Here is a 14,038-nt window from a genome sequence, read left to right as displayed (position 1 = left end):
CTGGGGCTGCTTCAGAGGTGGATGGAGGGGCTCTGAGCCCCTGCCATGCTAGGCCGATACAGTTCACATTTCAGTATAAGCCAAGGATGCTGGTGTCATCTGCTGTAACATGGCTCTGAGTTTCAGTTTTTTCCCTCCAGGCTGAGGTTTCTCAATTGCTGTGAGCTTGTGGTCACTGATGTGGACACAGTGTGTGTATGACAGAGGGGAGTTGTGAGGCGGGGGGAGCACTCGGCACACACTGTACTCTCTGCTCTGAGTCCCTAAGGCCTTTTCATTTCAAGGACCAAGGAATCAAGGCACTGGAAAGGACATAAGGCCCCTGCACAACTCAGCTTCCCTTAGCCCTGCTAAAGAGTAGCCATTCAGAGTACCAGGCTAAACCGAGAGTTGCAGCCTCAGAAGGCAGAATTCAGCCTGTGTTTTCTGGAGCAGCCTGAATTGAGGAGCACGTATGGTCTTGTCTCTCACAGAAGGCCCTGCCCCGCTACCCAGCTTCTTCTTACCCAACATGCCAATGTGGCTGTGGCCTCTTGCCATCTTCGGCAGTGCCACCGAGCCTGTTGAGTGAAGGGGAGCGGCTGCGGGGCCCGGGGGTGTAGCTTCCAAGGCTCTTGGGGGCTCCATCGGGTTTGCTGGGTGTCTGCTGCAGCAGCTGAGGAGAGAGGCTTCGGTGGGAGGTGGCGGCAGAGCAGACAGCCCACTCAGGTGCACCAGCATGGAGGTTGTTGTCACTGTTGGAACGCAGAAGAACTCTGGGGGCAGCCAATGTGTTGGGGGGCCGCCGCCTGCGGTTGGAATAAGCTGGGGCCTCTCGGAAGGGCACTGGGTTGGGGGGGGGGAGAAAAAGAGAGAAGCAGGTAAGTAATGCCAGGAAAACAGGATACAGGGAGACCCAGGTCTGTATGCATCCAAGCCCCGGGCAAGCCAGGGATGGGCCCCGAAGGCTTGGTGCAGGAACTATTGCTGGGCTCCCAAAGGCCTGACTCACCCCAACATGAGCGCAGAGGAACACCAAGACGAATAAGGTCTCCAGCACATAAAAGCTCAAACCAGGACCTCGATGGAAGGGACTCAGGTCTGACCTTCCATCGGGCCAGCCTATGCCTTCAGCAGGAAGACACGGCCATGACACATATAAGGATGGGCTTCCCTGTGACACCAAGCATTAGGACACGGCATGGCTCAAGAGCATGCCCTAAAAATCTGAATTTGACCTCTGTGGGCAGAGCTGTGTGCCCAAAGTTCATATACTAGGCTGTAACCCAGGACCTCAGGATGTGACCACATGTGAGGAGAGGTGACTGCATCAAAATGGGTCACTTGGATGACCTCGTGTGACAGCAGTAATCAGGATCCAGAGATTATGACTGAGACACAGGATGGCCTAAGGATAGAGAAGACATCACCTGTAAGCCACACAGGCCTCCGGGGACCAGTCCTGTGTCATTTTAATCCTGGACACTCAACATCCACTCGGACCTACAGCCTTGATCGCAGCATTCCCAGCTAGGGAAGCCAGCCACTTTTGCCCTCCCCAGTTTCTTAGGTAAAGGAGCCCACAACACCCCAGAATCTTCCCTTTCTGCTCCTAGCAAGTGGGACTTAGCATCACGTGGTAGCAGCAGGTGGCCCTGCTTCACTGGGTGTCTCATAGAAAAGTCTAGGCAGAGCTGGGTCCTCACACTCCTGATCTCAACATACCTGGGGATCAGATAAGGCAAGCCTGGGCACCCCAGGGAATGGTGTTCACACAACAGCTACCCTTGGCATTTGGCTGCTTGGCCAGTAACAGAAGTCAGTCTCTTCATTACAGCCTCTCAGAAGCTCCCCTCTTCCAGGCTGCAGGGACTCTAGATACCCTCAGCTTGATGGCCAGAGACATTGTACTCCGCCCCCCACAACTTCTTGATTGATACCCAGTGATGTCTTGCTACAGGATATCTGCCCCTACATCCTTAAAACCTGTGCTGCTCAAGGCTAGAGCTCTATTCTACAGACTGGACCCTGGGAAGCTAGAGAAAACCAGCGCTTCCAAGGGGAACTGACCTGGGTAATGGCCCTGACATCAAAGGAGAAGCAGAGCCCCACAGTTTAGGATAGCCTATGGCAACAGCTGCCAAGGTCAGGGGTTAGAGGTGAGCACCTTACAGAGAGCTAAGAGTCCTTCTCCATCACTGAGTCCACGCCTTTCTAGTCATCTGGACAGCAGGAGGATGAGGACATGAGTGCATTAGAAATATGTGGCTCCAGCACAGTTCATGGGAACAGAATGGCTTTGGAAGATGTTATGGGGTCATAGGTGGCCCAGCACAGCTCACAGGGGCAGAGGTGACCCAAGCCCAGTGAACAGGGACAGAGGTGGCCCTGAAGGAACTCGTGGAGACAGAGGTGTACCTGCAAGAACACCCAGGGACAGAGGTAGGTAGCATCAGAACTGCTCATGGGGACAGGGTGGCCTTGGCAGACATTCTAGGGACAGAGGTAGCCCCAGCATAGTTCACAGGGACAGGTCATCTGTGATCTGGGACACTTCTCCTCTTTCCTAGGCATCAGACCTAGGTGCCAAGCTGGGAAGCCACGCAGCAGAGGAAAGGCTGCTGGGCTCAGGACTCATGTGATGTACAGAGGGAGTCCTTGTTTCGCCAGTGGGCAGCAGCACGTCTCGTGCACCCTGCTTTCTCTGCAAGCTTTTGATGGGGGCAGATGCTCATCGCGCCTCCTGGCTATGTGCTATCTCACTCCCAGTTTCTCCAGCACGTGACTCACAGGGGCTGGCCAGGGACAGAGCAGGGACAACCAAAGGCTGGTAGCGTCTTCTCTGGAGACAAGAGCCTGCACTCTCAAAAACCTAGGCCCAGAGGCCCGGCAATCCACCTCCAAAAGCACCACAGCCAGGTCAGGCCACCAAGTGTGTTAGGCTGGGCACAAAGAAAACCTTGCTGATGACACTGCCCAGAACAGTACCTTGAGAAGTCTCAGAGTATTCGTCTTGGAGCCTATAACTGTAACTAGCAGAGGAGCCTGTGGTGAACTTGGGACTTATAGAGGTGGGGATTTAAAAGGCCTTATAAAGGACAGGTGACCCCATAATCTCAGCCTCATCTGCCTCTCACTGAGATCAAAGCCTAGAGGAGTCTTTTGATATGAAAGCCAAAAGGCCAGCAGACATAGAGAGGATAAATGGTCCCTGCACCTTGGTGCTTCTGGGAATATCCCTTGGGCGAGGCATGTGGAGGGTACCAAACAGCCCCCAAGACATGTTGGCACCCTGCAACTATGCATCTGTAGAGTCACCCATCTCTAACAGACTGTGTCTCTGGCTGTGTAACCAGTTAAGTATTAATACCCTTAGCGGCAAAGTGAGGAGATGTGGGGGGACTCAACACCTGCCCATGGTGAAGATAAACTCCATAGGAAAGAAAAGTCCAGAGAAATACAGAATCGACACAGCATTACTTAACACCCTAACCCATGGCTGCAATTCACACTTTCCACGGGTTATAAAAATCAAAGCCCCACATGGTCAACTTTGGTAAGCCTCATAAGAAGGAGGTCTATTTATTCTACACCCATTTTTGAAGAGCCAGGGTCTACAGAAGGAAGGAGGGAGCAGGATGTCCTCATGCTGGTGAGGGCATGCAGGCAGGGCCATAGAATAAAACAGTTGGGACATTTTTATACACATTTCACCCCAAAGACCAGGGAAGTGAGTCAAATGGACCCACACAGGTAACATTAGAGTTCATGCTTTAATGAAAATCGCCTTGCTTAACGACCAAGCCTCATATCAAATTAGTTTCAAGGATGCTGAAATATCTCTGGTGTTTAGTTCACAGTAAGCTTGGGTAGAAAGCAAGCTTCCTAATTTTCTTAAAGTCACCTCTTTGGGAAACCTGGTTTCATCAGAAAGTGAAACAAGCTTGCTGTCTGACAAAACTCTCTGACTGGGACCATACACGCAAATAACGTTTTTTTTTTTTTTCATGGAAAGTGTTAAAAATAACTCTTTTCCTGTCTGAAAATGATTAATATGCCACCCAACGGTTTCCTTCTCTCAGGCAATCTGCAAGCTCTTAGGTGGGTGGATATTTTCTTAGCCGTCTTACATGCATTTATTTATACAGTTTTTTTCTTCCCTACAATAAAAAAAAATCATACAAGGTATGATAGAGAGGAATTCTTCATGCACCCCATGGTTTCACAACCCAGGGACAGCCAGGCAGAACTGGCAAGTGGCACTAGAAGAGGATGCCATGGGTGCATCAGCCATGTGCCCTGACTCTCCTTAGCAGGTGCTCACAGCCTCCAGGTGACTAGAAGATGAAAACCAAAACTTCTTTTATTTTCCCTAGGACCTAGTTTCCCAATGTGTCCTTTGGCACAGGCTCTCCAAATGAGATGTTCTGGAATGTAGTTCTTCCAGAGGCTGGTGGCTCAGGAACACACTAAAATACAAAGGCACCTTCATCTGTGTTAATCTTCCAGACCTGACTAGCGCCAAACCTGTATCACAAAGCTGGGGCAATTATTCCTGGAGCGATGAACTGCAACCAGCAATTTGAGGAGGCACCCAGGTCCCCTCTCCCCCAAGTAGCAGCCCACAGCTGCTCACTAGGCACCCCACGCTTCCTACAGCTTTCTCCTTACCTTCCTTCTTGGTGAAGGCATTTAACAAAGACTTCATTTTCCCTGTGACTTTGGCAGCGGTCCGCTCATTATATAACCCTCTCGGCGGGCAGGAAGGCTAGGCGCGCAGCCCGGCCCCTCGGAGCTGGCGCGGCTGGGACCCGGCGAGCAGTGGCAAGCGTCTGGGCGCTCTGCAGCCCCGAGCATCGCTGGGCATGCCAGACCCAGCGTGCTGGTGACAAAGCCCACCCCATATTCTGTCTGTCAGCTGTGAAGCAACTGTGCGCAGACTGAGGCTGCTCTCAGAGCTGGCTACCTCTGGCGGTGATCCTCATGTGAGCAGTGCCACTCTGCTGGGCGAGCAAGCAGGGCATCGGGGAGGCAGCACCATGCAGGGTTAACATGGAGCAGGCGACTGCGCGCAAGCAGGCGGCCAGGAGACACCCGGAGGCATTTGTGAGCCCAGAGCCCCAGTTATCCAAGGAAACCCGGCTGCTGCCGGGCGCTCCGTGCGCCTGTGGCTAAATATAAAGTACTGTGCTTTTTCTATTTTTTTTTTTTTTTTACATTTTTTTTTTTAAAGAAGAAGCCAAGTCTATTTGTCAGCTAGCAGATGTGGTAAGAAAGTCAAGGGGGAAATATCTACGTTTCAGACAAGTCACCAGAAGATTCCTGACACCTGGATAGGCACAGCAGGATTCAGGAATTCTGACAGTGACCTATTTCCCTTTGAAAGAATGAGACACAAGTGGCATTACTTCTCTGGCCCTCCCCATCTTGATAATGACCCTGGGAAAGCAGGACTCTGCCCACTGCAGCTTACATTGCTGGGGGGCGGGGTTGGGAAATAATAAAGATCAAGGTAGTCAGAGGTAAAGCACTCCAATACAGGGTAGCTGGCAAACGTGGGTCCTTCAGAGCTGTTTCCCCACATGCCTCCAGCATTCATGCCCCAACAGAAGTCTAAGAGGAGCAAAGGAAGATCTCCCCCCAGCCGCAACCTTGAGAAAGTTCTGTCTGTATATAGCAAACAAAGGGAGTGCTGCGGGTGGGGGTCTCACTGCCGTGCCCTGCAGTGGTGGATCAGGGTATGATTTCTACATCAGAGTGAGGGAGCTTCCAGAGCAGGAGGGAGCGTGAGGGTCAGGCTCTGCACGGGGTGCATCTGCCACTGGGGCACTAATTAAGTGTGCGGTTCTGTGGTTGCTAAGAGAACAGCTCCCCAAACCCAGGGGGTGGGGGTGGGGGGGGGTGGAGAGGAAAAGAAAGAGACAGGAAAAAGCAACTGGAACACTGAATTCAGTTCCATATGGTTGACACAGTTTATGTCAACAAAAATGGCGGTGTAAGGAAGAGGAAGCTGGCGTGCCCAAGCAGTGCCTAAGCACACTTGGGATCCCAGACACGCTCAGGATGGCCGGTGCTGTGCCAGGCATTTGTCTGTGAAGGGAGAGACGGCGCCTGATTCACTATGTGTGTCTGTGTGTGAGCTTCGTGTCGGCTGAGCATTTAAACATCCTCTCCATTGGGCCCACACGGTTCGTCAGCCATGTCAAAACCGCCCGGGTGACATCCTCCCCTGTAGTATCACAGAAGGTGGCATCAAAACGGCTCCTTGTGCTGGCTGAGAGACAGAGCGCTCACTGCTGCATCCCACATGTGGCTTCTCTGGCCACTTAGACACTCTAAGCAAGGTTGAGGAGCTTCCAGGAGGACCTCTGCCCATGGCATCACCCGCGAGGATGCATCTTTTAGGGACAAACCAAGGATACCTTTCCTGGGTAGGAAGGCTTTAACATAGAGGTTTCTAGACTATCACAGAGGTCAGATTGGGATGGTGATGTCAGTGCCTACGAATACAGGAAGCCCCACCCCAGAGGCCAGGGACCCTACAAGCCATGCCCACAACCACATGGGCTCAGGGGACTTGCCAAAGCTATGGGAACTCTCTGGGACACCAGCAATGCTCCATCTGTTGGGGACCAATATATTCCAGAGAGCATAAAGCTGCACTGGAGCCATGTTTCCCTGGCATCCCTGTGGCCATTGTGTAGTGCAGAGAGTGCGTGCGTGCCCACAACTGGGATGTGAAACTAGAGGCCAGGCTTGGTGCCACAGTCCCCCCACCCCCCAAAGATCCCACATCTGACATTGACCTTTGGTAGAGGTCATGGGAGAAGGCCTCTTCCCAGTAGGGCTGTGTGACACCCCATACCTTTTCTGAACGAAGAAGATGAAAAACCATGACAGAACCATCTTTTCCACACTGGGTCTCCAGCCTCAGGTATGTCATAAGACTGAGGGTCAAGCAGGTCCCTGTCCCATCTTCCCTACAGCAGAGCCTCAAACTCCCATACTCCAGCAAGGCAGCAGTATCACACAGCCCAGACACAAAGTCCCCAGCTGCCATCACCAGCAGCCATATATGAGGTAGCTGCTCCTTTTAGGTGCACTTATTCACAAGTAGAAACTGCTGTGGAAATGTGCAGAGCCCTGAGCTGTCCAAGGAGAAGAGCTGGGAATATTCCCAAGTAGAGCGTGTCTCCACTCAGCTCCCTCAGTGCCAGCCAGCCCCAACCCCGAATTCAACGCCCCATCAGGCTGTAGAGAGTGAGGCTGTGCTGGCTAGGAGGGCAACAGGTGTGGGGCCCAGATGGCATGTGTGGGTAGGGGAAACCGCCAGGCTATGGATAGAAGATGAGACAAAGGACCCTACAGTGTAATCCCACACCAGAGGATGCTCTCTTCAGATACCTTTAGACGTTTTGCCGGCTTGTTTTGCTCTGTTCTGTTTGTTTCCTTTTTAAACACGTGTACAGTGCATATAGGGGCCTATTCATCCCACTGACCCACTCCACTTCCTCTTAGGCATCCAACTTCAGGTCCTTATTAAAACTCACCGAGTGCAATTATTGCTGCCTGTGTCTGTGCAGTGGTATGGGGCCATCCACGGAAGCATGGGCTACCTATCAGTGGCTGCACACCTGCCCCCTAAAACAGTTCTCACTCCCCCAGCAGCCATCCACTGCCAACACACCTTCATCTGGGAGCTCTTTCCCATCCATGCTGGAATTCTGGCTGGCCACTGTGAGTTCACGGGAGCAATGGCCATGCGATGTTGGCACAGCGCTCCACAAGGCTCCGCATATCCTCCAGTTTTGCATGCTTTAGGCTTTTCCTTCTATGATGCCCTGAGCCTTCGTGGTGGAGGAGTATGGAGGGGTTGTGACAGAGGTCCCATGCAGGACGGGGATTTCACTGTCACTTATTCTCAGCACTGGCCAGTTATGAGTTTGCATTTGCCATTGTCCATGGCTAAAATAAGCTTCTTTGACAAGGCTGAGAGCAGCTCGGATTAGAGCTGGGGTGACCCTGTGGAGTAGCTGTGGCAAGCAGGACTGTGAGCAGGTGGTCTGGGGTCTGTGTGAACACCTGCAATGATCTGGACCATCAGAATACTGAATATTCAACCCAGGGTAGGCTCCGCTATGGAGAGGTGGGGGTACCTCATGGTGTACCCTGAGCATTCCTGCTGGGGGAGGGGGGCCACTTCTGATATGACCCTCCTATTGTGCTATTCTTGAATATCCCCAGCAACATGTGGTGATTCTTGATGTTGGGGGCAGGTCATGGCACCCCTACCAAGGAGACGTTAGCTCTGTACCCCACCCTCCACCAGTGAATCTCTCCTCCTGGCTTCAGACAACAAACAAACAAGGTTATCTATTTTATCTCTCATCTTAGGATGCTACTGCAGCCTGCGGCCTCCCAGCATGCCTGGCTAACAGAACATCAGCTGTGTGGGCACGCCGGTGCCCTGCAATCAGCCACAGTCTGGTTTACACTGCTGTGGCTCTCTGCTTACAAGCCTGACAAGGAACAGCAAGACCAGTCCCTCCCCCTCTCCTAGTACAGACCTGTCCACTCCATCCCCTGCAGTCTTTCTGCCTCCTGACCATGGGGACTCAGGTCCCAAGTGCCAACACAAGCGTCTCTGGAAAATTGGAATGGTGTCGACCGAGGCTGCAGACTCCTGGATACCACGGGTACCATCTCTAAGAACATGAGAAACTACAGAGCAGGAAGTAAAATTTTAAATTAAGGGAGAGATAATTTTTTTAAAAAACTGTTTCTCTGCAAGACTGCTAGAGATCCTTTGCTTACAATGTTTTCTCATGACAGGGTCTGAGCTTTCTGGAATGTTCTGGGGGCACCCCTATCCTGGATTCCCTGAGAGCAGCCACAAAACTCTCTAGAGATTTACAGAGGTTGTGTAAGGTGCCAAGACACCCTACTTCAACATTATAAGTCTGAAGATGCCACAGTCCAAAGCCAAGCATACCAACTTCCTGTTTCTCTCTTCTGCTTCTAGTGACAGGGTTTCTCTACGAAGTTCAGCCTGGCCTGGGACTCACCATCCTCCGGAGTAAGAACCCTCACAGTCATAAGCAACCATCCACCATCCTGATTTTATCCTGGGTGACAGGACAGGGGGAGTACCTGATGCCCAGATGGCAGAGAGTCCTAACCACGGAGTGGTCTCCCCAAACTCCAGCCCTGCAGGAAAGTGAGTACTATTGGTATCTGGGAGCACTCAATGTCCAGGTGTACTTGGAAAAACAATCAGATTGTGTCCCTGGAATCAGTTTTCAGAAAGAGGGTGGCCCCTAAGTGAGACCCATACCACAGCCTGTATAGCCAACAGCCTGCACCCCTACACCCTCCCTGGCCGCGGGACTTCCTCTCAGAGACTCACCAAGCTCTTCATTTCCATGTCTTTTGACAGCTGCATGACAACAGGCTGAAAATAATTTTACTTCTTGTACAAAAAAAAAGGCTCTCTGTGCATCGGAACATTTTGAGGCTCTCAAGTCCTGGCAGGGAGGACGCGGCAGGTGCTACCAGCACGTGGTGCGATTCGGAAGTGCTCACTGCTGATGATGACAAGCGTGTCTCCCCTTGCTGTGGCCTCACTGGGGGTGGGGGATGGGAGTCACCGGGCAGTATGAGTCAAGGCACTGTCCTCTGCAGCTGTGGGCTAGCTGGTCAGGCACTCCCTCATCCCTCAGTTTCTCCACTGCCAGAACTAGAGGAATTTTGCCAAGTCTCAGTACTAGCTGTGGGGGTTACCTAAGTTCATGTTTTCAGGGCAAAGCAAAGTGTTCCCACACACAGCACTCTGAAGAACCACCACCCAGTGGGGAGTGAGGCTCTGTGACCCCAGAAGAGTCTGTTTCTTTATAAAAGGATGTACCTGGAGCTACCTCATGAGAGGCAGCAAGAGTTCAAGTGTTTCTATTTGCAACCGTACTGTCAGCAACGGCTGAGTAATATGTGTCATTAGAACACGTGTAATGGAATCCGGGGACATGGCTCGGTTCACATAGCCTTTGCTTAGCGTGCACAAAGCCCTGGGTTCAATCCCCAGCACAGCAGGAACCAGGCATGGTTGATAGAATTTATACCTGCAAGGCCAGCACTCAGAGGATGAAGGCAGATAGGCCATATGTTAAGGTCATCTTCAACTGTACAACAAGTCTGAGACCAAACCGGGCCTCAGGACACCCTGCTTCCAAGCAACAAGAAGACCCCAGCCAAATCAAACTACGGGTCATCAGGTGGAAAGGTGGTGGGCAACCCCCTCCCCCACACTGAAAGACACACAGCCTCCTTAGCATGGCCAAATGTCTCTTTTATCCTTCAAGGTGTTACCTCCTTGAAGACACCTCCCTGGTTGACCCTGTCATTGGAGACACTGTCCCTCAGGATTCCTGGTACATCAGTCAGCCCTTTGGGCTGCCAGGAGTGTTTCCTCTTCCCTTGAAAGCAGGGAGTCGGGAATTCCTAACATGCTGGCAACTGAACAAATGAGGGAAGAGGCTAGTGCCCACCCAGTGGGTTCCAGGCACGGCAGGCTGGTATGTCTCCAGCCCTATTTAAATGGCACAAAGCAATAGCCAGCCCATTGCTCTGCCCCGCCCTGCCCCAGGGCTTAGGCTGAGGCATGCCCACATCAGCACACCAAACAGTTGCCTGGGGACCTGGGAAAGCCTATCCAAGAGGACTCTGAGGATACCCCTTGTCCTTGTCATTTGAACAGGAGCACCAGAACTCAGTTCCCAGAATCCTCATGGTGTCTGTAGCGTTTCCTGTGCCATTACATTGCTCGCTGAGAGAAAGCCATGGCCAGTCCTTAGCTTCTAATGTCACTTGGATGCACCCATCTGATTTGCAGAGTGAAGAGCTTTCTGACATAGGGAGCAACATAGCAGACACAGGAACAGAACCAGGCTCCACGTGGAGTCTACTTGGTGCCACTGTCTGCCACCTCTGGTGACTGCAGGGTAGATGCTCCACCAAGCAGCTCACAGGTGGCTGGACCCCAAACTGGAAGCGGGGTCCTAGGTCTGTCCCCCAGCTAATCACCATATCCTTTCCAGCCTCGTCTCTCCTGCCTCCTTGGCTACAGCGCCCTCTTGCTGGCGCTGGCTGAAGAAGCTCAGGAATTTGAGTCCCAAGCCAGGCTGTCCTCAAGGTCCCTGGCCACTAGAGGGAAAACTGGTCCAGGGACATTGAGTACATCTCTCATATCTGGAGCAGGACTTCCTGAGTTCAAATGTCACCAAAGAACTATATTAGCCACCAAAAAAGTCTTTGAGCCCCAGAACTCTGCACCAGCAAATGTGCTTTAGGAGGCTATGCAGAGGTGGTGGTGGGGACCTGCTGAGCACAGAGCTTGCACATTATACAGAGGAGCTGTCACATGATCACAGATGAAGCTGGACATGGCTGTTCATCACTGAGATTATTGTGAAACTGTACTGGGAACGGGCCTCAGGTGTGCTAGAGGCAGGTTTCAAGGCCCCTGGGTCTCCCTAGAAAGCGGAATGGCTGTATATGTAGATGGCAGGGAGAACAGGATGATGCTCCTCAGTCACTGTACATAACTTCACATCAGACAGCCCAGGAACCCCTGCCAGAGAGGAGAGTTGCCTCAGTGTCTGAGGACGCACTGAGGGTGGGTACTGAGGACATCCTGGCTATGTTCATGAGGCACCATGCTTCCCTTCAGCTCTGGCCTGAGACCTCAAGGCACAAAGCTCCCACCCCACCCTACCCCATGTGGTGTCACCACAGTGGAAGAAAGAAAACGGGAGATTCTAGAAGCAGCTAGTCAAACTTACCAGGCTCTGGAGCACAGCACACCTTGATGCCCTGAGGTAATCTATTTTCCCACTCAAGCCTTCTGAGGTTCTACTCAGGGGAGGAGGGCAAGGTAGAGATAGACTGCAGAGACTGCAGAGGCAGGGGAGTGCCTAAGCTGATTTCAATACCAGCTGCCTAGTCTGACAGAAGTCCATGGGGGAGCTGAGAGGAAAAAGAGAAGCTCCAGAGGATCTCAGTGCCCCACCAGACCTCAACTCCACCAAATGTCAGAAAGGAAATTTACATGGTATAGGACCCTTGGCCAATGGGATCTGAGTAGAACAGGGAGGCAGAGGCAGATGCAACTGGACAGGTAGGGACCAGAGCCCTATTCTAGCCCAGCCCCACCACACTCTAAGCAGCAGACCGCACTTCCTTCCCTAGTAACTTCAGATGACTGCAATTTAAATATTAGTAGGCAACGTATCCCTATCTCATGGTAATTGGTGAATGAGTCATACCCACATAAATAAGGCCAGATATTAAAAGGCGTCTCAGCAGCAACACGGGGTTAGCTTTGCACAAAAAAATGTGGGTGTCTGTGGTGTCTGCACCATGCATGGCAGAAGCCACTGAGGGGCTAAACTCTGGGAAGGTGCATGGCAGCTCAGGTGGAGGAGTACCGCCGAGGAGCGGGTCTCAGAACTGACCTGGGCCTGGCTGGGTTGGACAGGTGCCAAGGAGCTGGGTGGGAACTGGGGAAGAGCCTCTTGCCAGTAACCCAGCCTGCATTGGGCTATGTGTCCAGGATCACAGCCAGTGCTGAGGCACTGGAGGCCTGAGGTGGCCTGCCCAGAGAGAGGTAAGAGAGACTGAGATACATTTTGGAAGGATCCTAGGTGTTGAACGCTGCCCCATCAGCCAGGTCCACCTTGCCCTGCCTTCTCAGGATGCCTGCTCTGCACTTGGCCTCTAAGGCTGGTGAAACTTACTTCCGGATCCCATTCTGGACTCAGATATCAACTCCACTTGCGCCCCTGGACCCAGCCTAGTCTTCTCCCACACAGGCCTGTCTCTGACCCCTGGAAGCCTCTGGTGAAGAGAAAGGCATGGGTCAGGTTTTGGCTTCTACCTGGAGCAGAAGACCTCACCTGTTCGGCTCCCCCAGAAGAGCTCTAGAGACCTGCCTTCCTGCAGGAACCCCTCCCCCAAGATGGAAGGACGCCAGAAGGTCCCCTGTAGACTTCAGAGAGACAAAGATAGCCGCCTGCAGGGAGTAAGGCAATTACCAGCAGCGCTGATTAGCAGAGCCAAGTCCGTACAGCCGCCCTCCTTCCCCGCCCTCCAGCCCTGATGGGTCCTTCTGTCCAGCTCCTAGGAATTCATGAAATTTGAGCCTAGAGCTAGCCAGTGGGCATCCTGGGTCAATGTGTGGACCAAAGTGGGATGCCTTCTCATCTGAAGAAAAGGGAGCCTTAGCCTGCCTCATAAGTTCCCTGAGTGTCCTGAGGGACAGAAAGCCTAGGAAGGGCTTTAAGACCCAGAGAGACTGGACTCACCCTTGGCTGCCATTTTGGAGATGGGGAATGGGCACTGAGCCCACCCAAACTATGTAGCTCAGCATCTTCCCATCACAAGCATGTGGCCTGGGCTGCCTGCCACCACCCTCCTTGGCTGGAAGCCTTATGAGATAACCCAGGGATTCCAGAGACTCAGGCAGGTATTCCTCTGCAGGTCCAACATATAATAAGGTGCTTGCATCCTGTCCATAGTGGGGCACACAGGCCCAGCTCTTAGCTATTAAGGAGAACCAAGGCTTCCTGGCCACCATTGTTCTGGTTGAACTCTCTGGGAGGGAGGACTCTGCCGATAGAGCTGCCTTGCCCTACATGGCCACCTTCCTCCTCAAAGCTCCTCACCACACCCCGGATAATAAAGCAGGGCTGAAGGATCCAGGGCCACGCTGGATGGATCCTGGTGGCTGCATGCCCACTGTGGCTCCCTGCACGGCAGCTGAGCCCATCTAGTATAACCAGAGCAACCTGGCCTCCATGCTGAGGCTAACAACTGCAGCTCCTGTGCTGAAGCCCCAGTGCTTCATGGGACAGCATCTGGAGATAGGGCTATTGGATCGGGTCAGGTGAGCCCACGAAGGGTTTGTGAAGTGTTGTCTTCTAGGACAAGACACAAGAGAGGGTCTCTCCCTCCACTTCTGTGCTGAGTATTTTTTCCAGCCTCAACTGTCAGCTAAATAATTCCCCCC

At 52.6% G+C, this 14,038-nt stretch overlaps 1 protein-coding gene across 6 annotated transcripts in view; it reads right to left on the bottom strand.

Annotated features, from left to right (window-relative positions):
- Shank2 (SH3 and multiple ankyrin repeat domains 2) overlaps positions 1-14,038 on the bottom strand; it is a 433,328-nt gene that overhangs the window by 253,037 nt on the left and 166,253 nt on the right. For 5 of the 6 annotated variants that reach the window (XM_051145729.1, XM_051145730.1, XM_051145731.1 and 2 more), the window contains one exon: positions 507-825. In XM_051145729.1, the coding sequence (XP_051001686.1) occupies positions 507-825 (319 nt within the window). Of the gene's footprint in view, positions 1-506; positions 826-4,650; positions 5,160-14,038 lie in introns of those variants that run through there. The other variant, XM_051145735.1, reaches the window with a different exon arrangement.

Source organism: Acomys russatus, chromosome 5, assembly GCF_903995435.1.
Source record: "Acomys russatus chromosome 5, mAcoRus1.1, whole genome shotgun sequence".
Classification (NCBI taxonomy): Eukaryota; Metazoa; Chordata; class Mammalia; order Rodentia; family Muridae; genus Acomys; species Acomys russatus.
The sequence above is the reverse complement of the archived record's forward strand: the minus strand, read 5'-3'. Positions and strand labels throughout refer to the sequence as shown.